The following is a 19,823-nucleotide window of genomic DNA, read 5'->3' as shown; positions in this document are numbered from 1 at the left end:
TTTAAATGCAACGAATCTTTTGCAGGATTCATATTTTACCACATTGGAAGAAACCTAAAGATAAAACAATTTACATGATTGCACATGATTTGGTGGACTACAGTTAATAATGTGGTTTAAAACCTACTAATCAAACAATGACATTATATATTTATTTCAATCACAATCCCTCTTATTTCATACTCTAGATGTTTCATGTTTTTGATCCTTTTATATATTATATTTATCCAAACTGGGATTAAAATATTTAAACTTAAAATTGTACAAGATACGGATTTCACTTCCAGTGAGATTTTTCCCTTTTCCTCTAGTTACTAGTAAAATTTGTGGACATTATTTATATATGAAACAAATGTAAGAAGACTCTGGAGATAGAGAGAAATCAGGATAGTCAGGGACTATAGGATCTGAATAAAGATGGGGGTGAGTTTCCTGGGTTTTATTTTTGTCACCTATCTCAGACGACTGGTAACTGAGAATCACCAAAGGCACAGACACAAAAAGTGCCAACTTAAAAGAAAAAGAGACTGCTTCCTACTCTGAGACCAAACGTAGATAGTTCTACAGCTTTCCAGGGACCAACTGGGTGTTCCACAACTCAATTACAACACTAGCTATCCAGAATGAGTTCAGACCCACACATAAAAGGATCAGTCCCCACAGCAGACACCAACTACAAGTTCCATGTTGTGGTTTGTGCTTCGAGTGAGCTGCCTACAAACCAAGTCCCTCTCTTCAGGCTTGTTAATTACCTAGAATAACTCATGGAACTAGAGTGGCATTCACCAAAGTTTACTGGCTTATTATAAAGGCTATCGCTAAGAACAGTCAAATGGTAAGCATGAACAGGCTGGATTTGGGGCAGGGATATGGCATGGAGCCTTCATGTCCTCTCCTGACACATCACCCTAACACCTCCATATGTTCACCTATCCAGAGTTTTCTGAACCCCATCCCTTAGGATCATTATGGAGAATTCACAGCATAGACATGGTTGATCAAATTACTGACCATGATGATTAAGTCAATCTTCAGTCCCTCTTCCCTTCCTGAGGTGTCTATATGTGGAGGGAGCTAGAAGTTCCAACCCTCTAATAACAAGGCTGGTTTCTCTGGTAAACAGCTTCTCATAGACCAAGAGATACCCCACTAGTGGTTGCAAGGGGATAGGATGAATAACCAAGGATGCTTCTCTTACTCTGATCACTCAGTAAATTCCAAGGATTTTAGAAGACAGAAACTAGAAATGAAGATTATATATATAATATATATATAATATATATCTTATGATATATATGTGATATCTTATGATATCATGATTCCACAAAATCAAAGCTTTCTTTATTTAGTCCAAGGACCAGAAAAGGGGAAGTCTATTAATACAGATTTTTTTAAAGATAATAAGCACTACAGTTTTAGTATAGGCAAACAACTTCAGAAAAATTGTGCCCCCATCCTCACATAGGCCAGCAAAAGCTGAGTGGGAGACTTCTACCCTGTAAGGCTATAATGAGGTGTCCCAACATCTACACCAGGGTGGCATCAGAGGAGGCCAACAAGGAAGCCAGGACCTTGATCCACGCAAGAGGGAGGGAAGCAAGAGCAACATAAATCATGCTTGGCTGATGGAAATGTTCTGTATCTTGACTTTATCAGGGACAACATTCTTGTTGGGACATTGTTTTACCAGATGTCAGCACTGTGGGAAAAGAATACACAGATCTCTTTGTGTCACTTTTTACATATTAAAGGCATGTGAGTTGACAATTATATCAAAATAAACAAAATTAATGTATAATATAGTATGTGATATTTCAAAATTCTGTTGGGGCTGTGTCTAAGTCAAAATGTTGAAAGACCACTGATCCAGAAGACTGTTGGACAGAAGCAGGAGGCACATAGACCCTGGGGCAGCCCCTGTTTTCTGATGATTGCTTTAGTTCACAATTCACCAAGTGGAAGGAGCTATTTCTGACATTTGTATTCTAGAATGTTGCAACTAAAGGAATGACTAGTGAAGAGGTTAAACTTTAAAAAGAAAAAAAATTAAGGTGCCTTTTATCTAACTGGCGGATTAATTTTATATTTACATTTTCATGGAAGGCTCGGTGAGGTACATGGTACAGAAAGAAAAGAAGTTTGATGATATGAGAGTTTAAATGCTGATGGATGTGAAAGAGAATTGTCAATCTTTCTACCAGGCTCCATGCCTATCTCTGGCTGAGGCAAGTACAGCCTCCTGGCTCAAACCACACACAACCTGGGGCAGCTGCAGAACTGGTGTGTGGGGCACCAGGAGTCTGCATCTGTGAACACAAATGTGTTAAGTAAGAGTAAATGTCACAGACACACCAAGCCTTTTTAAAAATGTGTCTATTTCCCCCTTTGGTTTTATCAAACATTATCAGACACAGCAGGTGTTAGCAAATTAGAGTAACTACCTTCTCTTGGATTAATTCCTACAGTATACTCAGCACTACAGCAGCTGAGAAAAAAAAAAAAAAAAAAGAAACCATTTCATTTGCCCAAGCCCTGGTTGTTATGGAACAAACAAAAATAGTCAAAAACTTCACTCAACTGATGATCACATCTGATGAACACACAGACATATTTAACAGGCAGTCAACTGGGATTTTTCCAGTTGTCCTACAGTTGTGTTTAAGGACTAGTGCTGAGAAGAAAGGAACTAAGTTCTCCATGCTTGAAGTTCAAGGTCCTATGGGACTAGTAGGATAGTAGGCTTACTGAGAATTGCCAAAGAAGTATCCCTCACCCCAATCATGCTTCTGCCTTCTTGTTCAGTAAAACTAAGTGGAGAGAAAGATAGGGGCATTTTTGGACACTGTAGCCTTCATTCAAAGCAGCTGTTTGCACTGCTCATCCCCCTCTGATGGAGAATGGAAGAACATGTTTTCCCACCCAGAAACCAAGAGTAAAGATGAACAGAATTTGAAACAAGAAAAAGGAAAGCTCACATTCTGTTTCAGTCAGGTTTTATGTCACTGTGACTAAAAAAACTGACAACAACGTAGAGGAGGAAAGTTCATTTTGGCTGAGGGGTTCAGTCCATGGCTGGCTGACTCCATTGCTTGGGAGGCCCCAGGTAACGCAGAACATCATGGCAGAAGGGCACAGCAAAGCAACTCAGGACCATCATGGCCATCAGAAAGCAGAGAAAGAGTTCTGCTCCCCAGGAACAAAATATAAACACCAAATTCATACCCCCGGTGGCCTGTCTCTCTATCCATACCCTTCAGTTACCACTCACTTAATACATATTAGTGGATTAATCCACCAATTGGCTGTCACTCTCTAAGTCATTTCACCTCTGAACTTTCTTGCATTGTCTCTTTTATGAGCAATTGGGGGACACCACATATCCAAACCATAACACATTCCATCCTTTTTTGGTCTGGATACTCTAATTCAGTGGATAAATCAGAAAACCAGATTTAGGGACATAAGACATGATGGGAAGGAACAAAGTATAAATCCTCCTCTCCCTTCTGTTGAGTTCCTCATTCAAAAAATACAGGAACATCAGATTTTTCATGAATTCAAAGACTTGAGAAGGTGAATTTGGGGGCTTCAGTGTTCTTAATACTAGTCTAATTTGAGAGTTAAGATGGGTGCCATCAACTATAGGATATGACCAAAGGGATCACCACCACTAGACAGATCTTCACAGATCTGTTCCTCAGCAGCAGTGCATGTGACACCAAACATCTCTCTGTGTTTTGTCTAAATATTGGTTTGATTGGTAGTTATTGCAAATCCAAAGAGTGAAACTCCACCATTTCGAGTTAGGGGACTCTACTGTTTCTCAATTCCTCCAGCCCACTTGCCTCAAAATTAAAAGGGGACATGATGTGTGAGTGCCAGATCAAGCTACCATTTTTCTCTCCCCCTAAGCCTGGTTTCAAAGCTGGTGATCTCTATTCTTTGTTTGGGCTGGTGGTCCATATGGTAATCAGCTTGGAGAAAATCAGCATGTTATAGTGGATTAAATTCAGAAGATAGGAGACTTCAGCTTATCTTTATTAAAGCTATGCATTAAATCAACTCAAAGAAATGTAAACTAAAGCCACTGTTCTCACTATATATTTTGGAAAAATCTAGTCATTTTCCACAGAATGTTGTTTATATTAACATGGAAGGGGTCTATTCTTTTAAATGAAATGGTGTCCATTTTTAGTCTGTTTTAATGTACACTACACTCACTATCTATAGGTAGGACCCACAGAATAACAATTTTATCAGTCTTCTATGTATTTCATAAGAATCGGAAAGACTCCAGGAAATTAAAAAGTTTGAGAATGGCTCTTAAAGGTGGAGACTCCCTCAGAGGGAAGGTCTGTGCTAATACACTGAGAAGATGCCCCAGGATCTCTCCCTTTTTGCTCCACTCAGCAGGATTCAGGAGTGAGAAATAACTCTTTGTGGTGTTAAACCACAGGATTGGATATTAGTTTCTCAACACAATCCGCCCTATCCCATAGACCAGATAGAGACCTAAACAATTTATGTGATCAAAGGAGCTTAATAGAATATGACTTTCCTTCCCTAAGAAAATTACTTTAATGTCACACGTTTCCAAGTTCTTTTTCCCTCGTACTCATATTCAATGATTAGAATATATTTCCTAGCTCAGCTTCTTCCTGAAACGTGGCCCTGGGCATTGTAGAAAACCATGCTGTGTGCGATAAGATAGCCCCACATTAGCAGTAGCTCTTTTGGAAACATCTCTTCTTCAGGGCATCACCTGAAAATATCTTTTCTAATTAAAACAACTGGCGATTCACCTTTCCAGTAGCTAGAGGCTCTTCTGAGATGCCATTTTATATCCTTCTGAAATACCAACAAGAAAAAAAAAAAACTCAATAGCCAAAAAGATATGTACTATCTCTAGGGGGAAAATTCATCAAACCAAATAAACTGCAAAACTAAATGTGGGTGTCAGGGACTAAATAATAACAATTATAATAGCAAATTTCCAAGCCATAACTAATAGTTACTGAGCACTAATATTATTCCAGGCCCAGATCTATACCTTTCTTCATTTAAAATTTTCTCACAACCTATGAGAGAGACACTAGTATCTTCTCCGCATAGCAGAAGAGAAACTAAAGCTCAGAGAGGGTAAGTCACTTATTCAATGTTACAGAGCCGGGAAGTGGTGAGTCAGGATATGACTTTGTGTTCTTCATATTACACTGAATTAATTCACTCTCATATTTCAGGGAGAACAGTGCAATTTCAATGTAATACTACCACTGCTTGTTCCTGCAATGCCCGTTTCTCTAAGTCTGGGTTGATTCCACAAAAAGATTCAGTGTACTCTCTAGAAGCAGATGGGATGTGACTGCTGCTGCTTTTTTTAAAAAATTAACTATATCCCTTTCCTTATTCCCAACTTCCTCTGCTCCTTTTACCCTGACATGGAGCTTCATTCACGAGGCACATGTTGTGCCTATCAGCTAGTCCTCAGGAATGGAGGTTGGGAAAAGAGGAAGCAGTGAGGAGGAAGAGGAAAGTAAAGAGAAAGATGGGTTGATGCACAGAAGAACAGGCAGTTGCTATTTCCAGAAAGGGCAGATCCCTCCTTCCAAAGTAGGCCAGCACCTGGCACAACCACCACCACTTTTTTTTTTAATAATCTTTTTTTAGTTATAATTGGACACAATACCTTTATTTTATTTATTTATTTTATGTGGTGCTGAGGATCGAACCCAGGGCCTCACATGTGCTAGGCGAGTGCTCTACCGCTGAGCCACAACCCCAGCCCACAACCATCACCACTTTTTAAGGACCACTGGGTACATTTTCCTTAGTATGAGCATCATTTTGCCTGGAAGGATACCATTCTGGGAGGGATTGGCTGTATCTAATTAAAACCTGATCACCTTTATCTTAGCCCTGATCACCTAGAACAAGGTGTCACCTTTTATCTTAGCCCTGAAGAAATGGCACTCAGGCAAGGCTGGAAGACCATCATGGATAAAGTAGAAGAGCACAGGCTGATCCTTGGAAGGAGAGAGACCCCCTTCATGATACTCGGGATACCGACGGGCTGGGGAATGGCACCCCAGCTTTGGGCCTCAGCACTTTGTAATGAAACACAGAAGTGGTGTCTTTCCTAGCTACAGGCATCAGAGGCAATGCTTCAGTGAGCTCCAGTGACCTGGCTGCTAAATTCGACACTGGATCATGCTGGAAATTCCACCATCGTGATCTGAGAGAGCAGGAGGGAAAGGTCAGAGACCCAAATAGTCATCAAAATGGCTGGTTTTAGAAACAGCTGAAATCCTCTAGGGACTTCTAAAGCTATTTGGAAAGAACATGAGGGGCTGGAGTTCTTAAAAGGAAGGTGCAGAAAAGGCAAGGTAAATCCAATTACTTTGGTCCATCTTTACATAATTCCCAACAACCATGCTTAAGGACTCCTGAACTCTAGAAAGAAAGAAAAAAAAAAGTAGTTAAAGTCTGAGCTGGGGTTGCATAGATATAAATTTCCCACCTCATCAATATTGAAGAACATAAAATCACATTTGTGTTAGTGGGAAAATTTTTCTGTATCTTTTTTTTTTTTTTTAAAAAGCACAATAAAAGCAAGGTGGGGACATTGTATTCATTTGCATTTCTTTGATTTCCCTTGTCCCTTTTTGGTAACTTTTGATGTTCTCACTGGGTAGATTGCTGCGGAATATTAAGCACTTTGTTCCTAATGATTTGGAGCTTTTAATAATGAAAAGTGCTCTGAATGGAAAACTTTACAAAAATTTTCTTCATCAAACATTTATGGAACCCCACAGCTTGGCATCAGAGTACATGCTCGGGGGCTCATGTAATTGTAATGAGAACTAGCCTCTGCTCTGAATAACTTGCAGTAGTAACATTAGATACTGGAAATGCATACTCACATGCACAGGACCACGCATGCAGGTGGGGCACTGTGTTCACAGCTTCCCATGTGCATTTCCAGGGAACAGAACCTCAGCCAGCCTTGATTCTCCTCTAGGATCTGCCACAAGCTTATGCCATCTGCCTTTTGACCTTCACTCAGTGGTCCTGGGTCTCGATTAAAAAGACTCAGAGGGCTGGTGATATAGCTCAGTTGGTAGAGTGCTTGCCTTGCATGCTCAAGGCCCTGGGTTCTATCCCCAGGAAGGAAGGAAGGAAGGAAGGAAGGAAGGAAGGAAGGAAGGAAGGAAGGAAGGAAAGAAAGAAGGACACATAGACTTTGAAGTTGTGAAGGCATCTTGGGGATGAAAAATAGTCTTCTTTGGTCTTACAAAACCAGTCTAGAAAGGCAAGAGATGATATCGCTGGATTCTTTTGACCATCTGTCATTGTCGTTTATACTGTTCTGCCTTGAACTCCTCTCCCCATTATTGGTAGCCTGCAATGCCCAGGAAGGGAGACTGCCATCTGGCCTAGACCCCTGGGCATCTGCCTGATGACCGGGGCAGTCCGGCAATAAAAGAAGGAGCAAGGGAAGCATGACTGCAGTGCCAGCAGCGCCTGTTAATTTGGTGGCGGCAACAGCAATGTTGTCGAAACAGCAGGTGAACGAAAGGAGTGTAGTTGGCAACTGAGGAAGCACTGGCAGCGGCGATTGGACCTCAGACATCAGAAGTGATGACCCTGGCCAAAGCATCAGGTAATTCTACCATTACACGAAAACTGGGACCATCAAGAACCATAGGGATTTGGTGATGCTCAGCCAAGAGTGGTGGTGCAGGCCATGGTGCTAGTGGTTGAGAGGCCACATGGGTGTTAGCTGGGATCACAGTGATAAGGAGAAAGAGGAAGAAAGACAGTAGCAGAGATTTGGTGTTCCAAAGATGAGTATTTTCTACAATCTGTGTAAGAAACACTGGGGAATGCTTAGTGTTCCCTGGGAAGGAATTCCCGGGACACCATTAGAGTCTTGAAGAGTGGTATGGATATAAAGACGCTCTACTTTGTGTTTTGTGCTATACATTTCACAATAATCTCATAGTGATGGAAACCAAGCCTCAAAGAGAAGTGACAGGTAGAGCATTAATTCCCGAATTCCTGGTCCAAAGATATTGACTCAACACTGTGCCCCGAACAAAATCAGACCCATACATTCAGGAGAATTTCTTTTCTAGATGTATCTAAGTTTGGTGTAAACTCTAACCCAGATAAATAAAATAGGATGGAGGGACTCTCACTATCTCAATTACAAGGAAAGAGGGGCAGCATGTTGGTTTGGAAGGAAAATATACATAGATCCAGTAGAAAGATAAATACACTTCTTAAGCAGCTTGAAGGCACAGCAATGAGACATAGAGGAGGAATGATAGAGAATGTGAGACTAAAGAGGGCCCACGAACAAATGCCCTCTTTCACTCCTTTACTTCTGCCTGGGGATGACCCTCTATGCCTTCCAGGCAGCTAACCACAAGAAACAGGCTAAGTTTTCAGCTTTGCCTGGAAGAGGAGAAAGTAATGGGAGACTGGCTCCCTCTGCACATCAGGCAGACTCCCTGCCTGCTATCATACCTAACATTAAAGAGTAAATGGTTCCGTGATGTGCATGCAAATGAAAGGGTGGCATATTTTTCCAAGTAGAATAAAAATGTACTGTGTCAGTGTAAATATCTGTTCTCAGAAGCTTTACAGGGAAAACAGGTGAAGTTTTTGTTCCAGCGTGGCATTCTGCTTTAAGCAGGCAATTACAGGGTATAGTGTTCTGAACCAACACCAATGTTCATTTAAATGCAATGATCATACCTTGCGGTTTTTCTCCCCAAGTGGTCCCTTGAGAGATGGTAAGCCCGACTCCCAATCACATGGAAATTCTCAAAGTTGTAGCTAGGAATTGAAAATGTGAATAACAGAGGATCTACATTTGCCTAAAGAAGCCATGATTCTTTGGTGTGATATTTCAGGCCTTTCCAGTCTGATTCCAATGATCTGCCCCAGAAGCTTCATTTTCCATAGCTCCCAAGTGGGAATGTGTGAGACCATCATGTATCTATCAGCTAGGCAACCTGCAAAGCCCTCCAGTTGAAGAGAGAGGGGCTGATGAGATTGTTACCCTGTGACGAGAGAGCCAAAGTCAGAATCCCTGAGAGGACACAGAGTTTGCGATGAAACTTAGAGGTCAGAAAGAGTAGCCTTGAGAGGAAAGGAGGAGAGAGAGAGAGAGAGAGAGAGAGAGAGAGAGAATTCATGAGCACCAGTGACCTCAGCCTATGTGATCATCCTGTGCCCCATGTAGAAGCCAAATGAAGGCACGCCACAGCAATACCAGTGGTGGCAACTGTCAACAGATGTGGCTGTCTCAGAAAAAGTTTTTCATGGTGCAATTAGAAATTCCCATGCTAATCCAACCCTAAGTCCGTGGACTGATAACCTCTGGAGCCTGGAGATGACCAGCACAAGACCCAAGAGGCCAACAGGACAGGTAAGGGCACAAAAGGTGATGAACAGGTCAGGTGAGGCCACTGATGTTCACGATTCCTCTTTCATGCATATGTGTTTGTATTTAAACAAGGTCCTGATTGTGCCTTGAAATTGCAACTGGTCATTTACATTTTGGTTCACTGCCTAATAAAACTGTAAGAAAGGGAACACACCCGTGTGTGTGTGTGTGTGCGTGCGCGTGTGTGCATGTAAGTATATGTGTTTATTTAATTCTCCTGATTCAATTTAATTGATTATTCCCTGAATCCAGAGCTGAAGATCTTCTTGAGGCAAAGCTAACCCACATGACTGGGATAGGAATTAGCTGCTTGAAATGCTGGAGCCTAGAGAGGACCTTTCCTTCATTAGTGCTGCCAGGCCTGTGGTTTCACAGATATATCACACAGAGGGTACCTACAAAGAGGACGTTCTTATTGCTAATGCATGAAATACAATAGGGTCTGGGAATATAGCAATGTCCTGACACACAGAAAGGAGGAACTATAACTGACTGTATAGAACAGAGAAGGTGACCTTGAAGTTGAACCTTATTGAATGGATATGATGTATGTGCCCATGATCATCTATAGAGAAATGTCTTAGAACATAACTTGTACATTCTCTCGAGGCAGCATGTCTCTTAGCAATCTACAGGATAAACACCTGTGTTCTTTAATTCAAAATGTTGAGGTTTTCCTGAGGCACCAAAAGAGAAGAAGTTCTGTAGGGGGGAAGTCAGTTCAGGAAACTGTGGAGGCTACCATGCCAGTTCCCCTTCCTACTCTGAAGATGAATGTTCCATTGTCCAAGGAAAACTACAATCTATATATGGCATACTTTTTCAAACTTTCAAAGTCCCAGAGAAACAGAACTTAAATTTGGCAAAGTGCTTGGGAAAAATCTTGATCCTCCAGAACACAATTTACCCAATAAACAGTCCATCCTTGGACTGTTCATTTGCTGTGGGAACAAGTCCCTCATCTTGTCCATCCATCCCTAGCTGCCTTCTGGTGGCTGATTCTTTGAAAGGGCTGGAAATTCCACGTGGCTTGGAATCATCTGGCATTTGTGTTCTTTGGGATTGTCCTGTCCACTTACTATTGACGTGTTAATATCCAGTTCCATCGTTTCACATGCTGAGCCCTTCTTCCCAATATCTCTTGACTCAGCAGTTTTTTTGTTTCTGCTGCCCCTTATATAGCTCTGACTCAAAAAAAAAAAAAAAACTGGCTACCTTTAAGCCTGTACAGAGAGAAATCTGCCAATGCTCTTTAAAAAATATATATATATCTAGACATCTCAAGAGAAAGAGATTCCTTCAACCAAACTGCAAATAGAGACACTTAGACATTAGCAATGGAAGAAGAAGGAAAAAAAAAGTCTATATTATAAATTGAGCTGTGTACATTAACCCCTCCCCTCCCCCCAAAAAAGCAAGTCTTTGGCTCTGAAGAATGACATTAAAAAGTTAAGCAGTACTTACTCTTATTTAAAATGTCATTCTTGTTCAGTGTAACTGTTAGACATTTAATACAGACAGATGAGCCACAGTGACTCCATGAAGGCAAAACTTTCCCCTGTACATCCTCTCTAAAAGCTTTTAAAACTACTCTGTCAGGAGCAATTTGATGGCCTATCAATTGTGTTTCTCCACAGAACCACAGTACCGCTTGTGACAAATGAACATCATAACAGGACTGGGTGGGTGGGTGGAAGGAGGTAGGGGCTGAGAAGTCCACCACATGGTGTAAATGATTTTGACACAAAGCACTGCCAATAAAACAGGGGAGGAATTAGCCTGCTAAGGAGCTCAGGTTGACCATTAAATATTTCATACAAGAAAAGCATACACAGCATCTCAACAGGACTTTGCTGAAAGCTAGGGATTCAAAGCCCCTAAAAATGATTTACAAGGGGGACTTTGTTAGAAAATCTGATGGGGAGTCCGACAGGAGTTCACTGTGGCTGAGGAATTGTTTTCCCTGATGTTGATGCACCCTTGCTAGGACCACAGTTCCCAGCAGTTCACCGTTTTATAACTTAAGATTTTACCGTACTCTGATAGCATCTCTATGATTAAAGACAAGGGTCTTCCCTCATTAAAAATTATTAGAAATTGATCCTATAACTTATAAAAGTCAATATTTTTAGTTAGCCAATTGACATGAGGGTTTGGTAGTCCAAATCCAAACTCAAGTGAGAGCAAAAGTGAGCTACTCAGTATTGAGATCTGATTCATTTATCAAGGATAAAGGAAAATTCAGATGAACTGAGTCTAAACTCCATATTTTTGTCAGTCAACTGGGCCAATAGGGTTTTGATTCTACAATCTGCACAAAGCTGGGGAGTTAAGAGGAAAGAAATTTTCAGGAGTTACTATCTTGGTTATCTATTGAATCCAGAGATTAGTAAAAACCCAACCTGTAAACACATAGCTTAAAACAAAACTCCCAATTTACTTTCTTACATTTCTGCAATTTTGGCAGAGCTTAGCAGGGACAGCTCATCTGTGTTCCATATGATGTTGTCTGGGGTTCCAGGGCAGCTAGAAGATCCACAATGGACTCACAAGCTGCTAGTTGAGGCTCACTGTTGTTTGAAGATCCAGCTAGAGTTGTCAATCAGAGAAACTCAGCTTGCTGCATGACTATAGGTTCTCACAGGATGGCAGCTGGATACTGAGAAGTATCCTGCAGATCTCTTAAAGTCTGGCCTTGGAAGTTACATAACCTTCTTCTCCCACATTCTATTGTTCAAATTCAAGAGATTTAAGGGGAGACTCCACCTATTACTGGGAGAAGTGATAAAGAACACCAACATCTTTAATATACCACAGGAACCAAGCCAGAATTCAAAGTGCGAGAGCTGCAAATGCAGAGTTGTTTGGGGGAAAAAGAAACTGCTTCTGTAAGGTCATTTACATATTACATCTACAACCATGGACACTACAAATCCTGTGGCAACCACCTTGAAGAGTGAGTGCCCTCTTGTAGATCTTGATCTACTAGGAAAAAAAAAAAAAAAGGCTCTCAGTGTTTCTGAAATAAGATATACCAACTTCCAAAAGAGCTCATGGTCAAGTGAAGGACACATCTCTTGTGCTCTTTTGTCTATTTCACAAAGAGTAGACACTAATTAAATCCTTGTTAATTGAATCATGAATTTCTAGACCTCCCGTGTGTTCCATATGGAGTAGACACACACGGCAATTAAATGGAAATGCTATGGGGAGGCAAGGCGGCATTGCAAAGGAAAGCTTTAAAAACTTTCTAGTGGTTGGTGATGGAGATGATGGGAAAAGCTAATCCAACTGAAAAGAGGAGACAGCCATAATAACATGACGGATAACCAGCAACTCAATAAAATATTTATTGGATAAATGGATGAATGAGGAAAAAGTGCTTTGAGTGTAGATGGGAAGGACCTTGTAGGGAGAACTCAACCCAGAAAATGCCTTTTGTGCCTCCCGAGAGCTTTGTGGTTCTATAAATATCCTTCTAGCACCAAGTAGATTTTTTTTAACAGCCTAACAAATTTATTGTTAACATGACAAGTTCAGTTAAAATTTTCATTGAAGTTGAAAGGTTGAAGACTATTAGAGACTCTTTTTTTTTAATCTAATGCATGTTCTTCATTTGGATTTTTCTGTGTTTATTAGTGTTCAATATAGATACACATAATACTGGGGTTCATGTTGATAGAACTATACAAACATGGCATATAATTTGCTCCAAAAAACTTCCTAGTACTTCCCTTTTCCTTCCCCTTCTCCCTCCCTGTTCATTTTCCTCTGCCCATCTTTCTTCTATTTATTTTTAGTTTTTTTTAAAAAAATTAATACATTATGGATATACATAATGGGGATATTCACTATGTATGCACATAAGGAAATTTGATCAGATTCATTCCACTATTCTTCCCTTTACCCATTTATCCTCCTCCTTCCTCAATCCTAGAGTAGATTTTGTGTAGATCATTCATCTCAAACAGGACATGTAGGTTAGTAACTAAGAGATTTTCTTACATTGAAATTTTATATGGAATGTATTTATACAATTTCAAGGCTCTCTTCATTCCTATATCCACAACTTACAGAAAACTGATTGATGCAGAATGGTAGTTTTCAGCCAGGGGTGATTTTGCTCCCTCCATTCAAGAGATATTTTACAATGTCTAGCAACATTTTTGGTTGTCATAGCTGGAGTGAGTGGCACTACTGGCATCTAGTGGGTAAGATAAGTGATGCTGTTACATATCCAACACTTTCTAGGACAGTCTCCTGCAAGGAAGAATTATTCAGCCTATCGTATCAACAATGCAGAGGGAAGAAAACCTGGACATACTATAAATATTTTCAGGATGAGTGAAGGAATAAAGAAGAAATAAATGAAAACTGACAATAATATAGTTAATGAAAACAATGTGGTTAAGGCAAAATATCTCAGGATCATCCATCAACTGCAAATAGACAAAACACAATGACCTGGAGAAGCTAATGACAATGAAAGTCAAATAACTTAGATCACGACAATTTAAAAGTAAGATATTGGCAAGGCCTGAGACATGAATAAGATGGACAATACTGTTCTGTATATTCTCCAGTGAGGACTTAGGAAGGAGTCAGAATTACACTGTTATGAAACTGTGTTATTGGTAAGTTGCTGCATTCTTGTATTTAAGTTAGTTATTAATAACACACAAAATTCATTTTGTGATGCGGGTTTAGATTGTGACTAATCTTTTTAAATTTTCACAGACTTACAGTTCTATGGATCCTTCTTGGAATCATGCAGGAGGAGACTGCACCTTAACTGGGGGAGTCGATAAGACCCCTATGATGCCTTCCCGGGGAGCCCAATTAGACATCTGTTACCTCTTACCAGTGCATGTTGCCAACTTCTCAAATTTGCATTATTCGCTTTTTGGATATAATCCTAATCTGCTGGGATCAAATCACTAACTACCACATTTTGTTCACCTACATCAATAGTATTTGTACAAATATGAAAAACTCGAATTAGAGCCCCCCCCAAATCTACATGATACAAAACAACAGAACCTTAAAGAAGCCACATTTGATGAAATGCAAAGAACAGCCTTTGACCTTAGTTGCCAACCTTTGACCTCAGTTGCCTCACTTGGCAGTAAGATCCCTAGCTCTATGTACTTCATTTGATGGCTAATCCCAACTGAACTAAGCCAGAGATGTGACTGCCTTAAGTTCCCTGCCAATAGACTTTAAAAATCTCAATTCTCTCCCTCAAGCAAAATAGAAAGCAATGTTTTGACAAGGAAGTGCCTGGGTCTTTGAAACGGATTTTTCCACTCAAGTATTTGGCAAAATAGAACTTCTCACTGTAATTATATGACCCTCCCCCCTGCATTTTCCCACACAGCTTCCAATTACACTGAGGACTGCTGTCACTTTGATGATTCTAACTTCTCTTTTCTATTGTCTGCTTCTTTTTGAAAGAGTAATACAAGAACACATTTTACATGAGATCATGAAATCTATCATCTACCCCAAATTACTTAAGAAGAAATTCTTCTGCTGCCCTTAGCTAATGTTCATTTTGCTTGTGACTAAATACAAGAGGAAAGCTCTGGAAGGCCTTCATTGAAGACAGATGCTCACACTTTAAGCCAAAGTGAACAGGGAGCTTTCCCACCCAGACATTCAGCAGAGGCCCACATACTCAAAGGTGTGAACCACTGGAGAATGAGGCTTTGTTAACTGTGGCTAATCTTGACAGGCACCTGAGGGGTTATGCAATGGCACTTTTTTGTGCACTGGCCTCAGTGCACTGTGAAAGTGAAGGAAGATATTTCAGATAAACATGGGCGATTCCAGGGACTTAGAACTAGAGAGCTAAGTGCTCCATCACTTCACTCCAAATAGCCCCTTTCATTTCTTCTTTTTCCCTCTACCTCCATTTTATACTTTCTTATGGGCTAATTGTTCCATTCATGGGGCTCCCAAGGCATCCTTAAATATTCTCTTGCTAGTACAACACAGTTCATAGAAATGTTTATATTAGCCTGGTGCAGTGGCGCACACCTGTCATCCCCATGGCTCTGGAGGCTGAGGCAGAAGGATCATGAGTTCAAAGCCAGTCTCAGCAATGGCAAGGTGCTGTGCAACTCAGTGAGACCCTGTCTCTAAATAAAATACAAAATAGGGCTGGGGATGTGGCTCAGTGGTCCAGTGCCCCTGATACTCCATGCCCCCCCCCAAAATGTTTATATTGCCTGTTGCTACCCATGGTCACCTCTTTGTGATTTCTTCCAGCCAAATGTGCTAAGGCTGGCCAGGGGCATAGCTTGGGAGGGACATATTCATCTCGGAAGAGCTTACTTCCTCCCTTTAATGCTTCTCTTTGTCTCACAAAGAGCCCCAAGACTTCCCCACTGTCTGGTCTATATTACTTAGCCTTTCACCTTGCTTTGAATCTTACTGACCTTAAACCTCACTCTCTATTTGCTAAGCTTGTTTCTGGCTACAGGAAGAGAGCTCTGATTATCCCTTCAAGGGAATTGAGTGATCTATTAAATTGACCACTGGGAAAAAAAGACCAACAATTTAGGGAGCTCTGTCTCTTGGTAGGAATTTCCAGAAAGAAAAGCGCTACCTCTAACTTCTTCTCAAATATGCCCATTCTTAATAGAGGCAGGCTCCTGCCTATGGAGCAGTCCTAAGAGGTACAGAAAAACCCAGATCCTTGTATGTATCTTCTAAAATAGTAACAGGTGAGGGCATGGTCCAAGAAAAACAGAAACACAAAACAGAGGCGCAGAGATAACAGAACAACATCCTTGGAACTCCCAGAGCAGATATTGTATAATTAAACCCAATACTAATCTATGACAATTTTTCATCAGGTGGCTTTGATGGCTCCTTGCTGTAAAGAGGTTTAATGATTTCAGTGAGTAAGAGGCAGTGGACTTGAGATGTGTGCATTCACTGGGAGATAATTGCATTTAATGAAAGGCACATCCATAGGTATGGGAAGGCAAATGATAAATCTTCCTCCAGACCCTGTGGATCAGTCATATTCCAACTGATGAGTGGTTAGGAGATCAATTAATAATCATGATGAGAGCAATACTTTTCACATGCGATTTTCCTCAGGTTGCTCAGAGCAACTTTATAAACACTAGCATCCATCTTCTCCGTCCTCCTGGGAAATAAGCATTTGGTTGAATTATCCCCAGATATGCAACATGGAAATTAAGGTTCACAGAATTGATTGGCCACCATGGTATCAAGGGAACAACAGAGGCGCAAAGGAGACAGACTCATCCTGGATTTTGTACCAGAATTGTGAATGTTTATATTCTACCAGCATACACTTATCTCTAATAATAATATTAGTTAACAATTTTATTGCCAGGTTCTGTGGTCAATGAATTCCTTTAAATATGTCATTTCACTCTCATTTGAAAGATGAGATGAAAGAGTCAAGGATTGGGAAGGTTAATACTGTGCAAATGGCCCTGTGGTGGAACCAGAATATAAGCACAAGCAGTTAACTCCAGAGCCTGAACTCTTAACCCTTGTGCAAAGAAAGTGACAGGCCTGTCATGGATGTGCCCTTGAGAGGATGCCCACGTAAAGCACATGATCCTTCTTCCTAAGAAATTCACAGTGAATAGAGGGGACAAATTCTGTAGCAGTAATTTTGCATACCAGGCACCCATCTATGTGCTTGATGTATAGGAACACGTGGAATCCTCATAACAATTTGATGAGGACAGCACTATTGTATTCATCTCCTTTTAGCAGATAAGAAAACTGAGGCATGGATGTTACGTATCTGGTCCAAAATCAGTCTTCATTCCCAAGCTACAGGACTCAAAGTCTATGAAGCTAATCATCAACTGTCTTATCATTGATGCTAAAGAGTTTAACATTCATATTGGAAGTGACCATGGAAAACTGAAGGATTTTAAGCAAAGAAGTCATATCAGATTCAGATTTTTCTAAGGCTGTTGTGTTCATACAGGTGTGAATGTGCATGTATTTCAATAGTGTTCAAAGGACTGAAGGTCTGTCACACTTCCGGGATGTTAGGTGGAATCCCATGTGAATTTTTTTTGTAATTCCCATGCCTAGTCCTCTAGACTCTATGAGGCTGACATGAAACTGGTTTTGAACCTGCTCAAATGCCACCAGTGTTGCTTGTAGCTCTAACAGCTAGTTATGCAACTTCTTCTCTACCAAGCCATGCTGGGGTGGAACATGTATTCTCCATAAAAAAATTATATAAAACATTGGATCCAAGGTCACTGTATTCACAACACTTTGTTGTCCAGTATTCCAGGATTGAAATGTTCAAGTGTCAGGAAATAAACATAACTTCCTTTTTAAAATGTCTTAGTTATCCGAATGGCTAGAGAACTTAGAAAAGGTCAGGTAGGAGAACTAGCTATTCCAAGTCCATCCCATGGATTCCTATGTGTGTTGCTTGATATCAAAGTCTCAGAGTCTTGGCTTCTAACTACTGTCCAATTGCCACGAGCTCCTTCCTTCTCACTGCTCTCTGCTTAATGAACATCATATTGGTTAATGAGACCTCAAGTTCCAATTGTGTGCTATTCCAAGGAGTCTCAATCTATCAGGAACTAGAGGACATTTATTATTATTATCATTATTATTATTATTATTATATTTTGTAGTCTAGAGAGCAAACCCAGGGCTTACATATGTGAGGCAGGTGCTCTACACTGAGCCATACCCCAGCCACTTAGAGGAGATTTTAAAGATCACTTTGCAAATTTTCACTTTTAGTTCACAAAACCTACCAAAATGGTTCTCATCAGATATTTTACTACTACTTCCTTTGGCAGGAAACTCATCACTTCATGAAACATCCTTGTCTATTTTTTGAGAAACTCTGACAGTTTTAAAGTACATCTTTATATTAAGTCAAAATTCAATAGCCTATAACTTCCCTTTCAGCAACTCCAAACTCCTCTCTCTCAATTAGACTCAGCATAGAGGGACAGAGGCCCTCCCTTACACCCTCGGACTGGAGTAGGATTTGCAAAACACTTGTATTCAGTGGATGAGATCAGATTACATCTCTCTCTCTGCTTGCCTTTTGGAATCTCTGAGTAAACTATAAACTTCTCAAGGGCAAGGGTTATTATTTATTTTTCCTGAAACTCCAGCAGTTGGCACCATTCCTGGCTACCACGGGCTCTCCATGTGTCTTGTGCTTCGAGCTCATCACCGGTGGCCTTCCACAAAAGAACACGTGCTTGAGTAAAGAGAAGATACACCTGGTATGAGGGAGGGAAGCCATGGGGAAGATACCCCCAAGCCAGAGAAATGATTTGTTACCGTTTTAAAGAGATAAATGTGTGCCTATCTGTTTGATGTCTAGTGAAGAGGTTGAGCAGAAGAAAGACAATTATACTAGACTTTATTGCCACTTAAATAGTGGCTTCATTAATAAACATTGTATGCAGCCAAAGTAAAATTGAACCTACAGAGTGAGGGGAAATGAAATAGGAAGGGTATAGAGAACACTGGCCTTACTTTTGCAAGTGGCCAAGAAGTATAGACAAAAATAAGTTATCAAAGAAAGGAACAGGAAATAAAAAGGATGAAATGTCCACAGTAGCAAAATCCCTGAGAAGAAAAACACCAGGATCAGAAGCCAACACAAAGGAGATTTAGTTGTGAGGATAAAGGATAACTAGGGCACTGGGGAAAACTCTACAAGGTCTCTGGTTTGGGAATGGCAAGAAGGAAGATTTCAAAGCAGGGGACATTGGTTATTCACAGGAGAAAGCCAACAAAGTTAGCTTTGGCAATACTTGAGCTATGCGATTAATGACTCACAGATTCTTCCTGTGAAAGGGTCATCTCTGGTTTGAATGTTCTTTTCCCCCCCCCTCTAAAATTTATGTTGCAACTTAATCCTCAATAAAACATAATTAAGAGGTGTGGCTTTCAACAGATAATTGATCACAAGGGCTCTACCCTTATGAATGGGATTAGGTGTCTTTATAAACTGGCTTGAGAGTGGGAGTTTGTCCCTTTTTGGTGTTCTGTCCCTTCAGTCCTGTGAGGACCAAGCATTCCTCCCCTCCAGAGAATGCAGCACAGGGCACCATTTTGGAATCAGAGAGTAGCCCTGACCAGAAACCTGAACTGTTGGTGCCTCGATCTAGCACTTCCCAGCTTCTTACACTCTGCGAAATAAATCTCTGTTCTTTATAAATTACTCAGTCTCAGGTATTTTGTTACATAGCACAACTGAACTAAGACAAGTCCTTGAAGTCTTTAAATATATAAACTGTCATTCTTACAAATGAGATGCTGAGGACCAGAGGTCCTCAGATCCAGGTCACAGAGCCAAGCTTTGTTGAAGTTCTCCCAA

General features: G+C 40.6%; 1 protein-coding gene across 4 annotated transcripts in view; it reads right to left on the bottom strand.

Annotated features, from left to right (window-relative positions):
* The window catches only part of Ctnna2 (catenin alpha 2), a 954,264-nt gene that overhangs the window by 465,741 nt on the left and 468,700 nt on the right, over positions 1 to 19,823 (bottom strand). The window contains exon 8 of one of the 4 annotated variants that reach the window (XM_026396077.1): positions 6,426 to 6,432. The exons of the other annotated variants lie outside the window; for them this stretch is intronic. Within the exon in view, the coding sequence (XP_026251862.1) occupies positions 6,426 to 6,432 (7 nt within the window). The remainder of the gene's footprint in view (positions 1 to 6,425; positions 6,433 to 19,823) is intronic. 4 annotated transcript variants of the gene reach the window in all.

Source organism: Urocitellus parryii, chromosome 12 (assembly GCF_045843805.1).
Source record: "Urocitellus parryii isolate mUroPar1 chromosome 12, mUroPar1.hap1, whole genome shotgun sequence".
NCBI classification, from domain to species: Eukaryota; Metazoa; Chordata; class Mammalia; order Rodentia; family Sciuridae; genus Urocitellus; species Urocitellus parryii.
The sequence above is the reverse complement of the archived record's forward strand: the minus strand, read 5'-3'. Positions and strand labels throughout refer to the sequence as shown.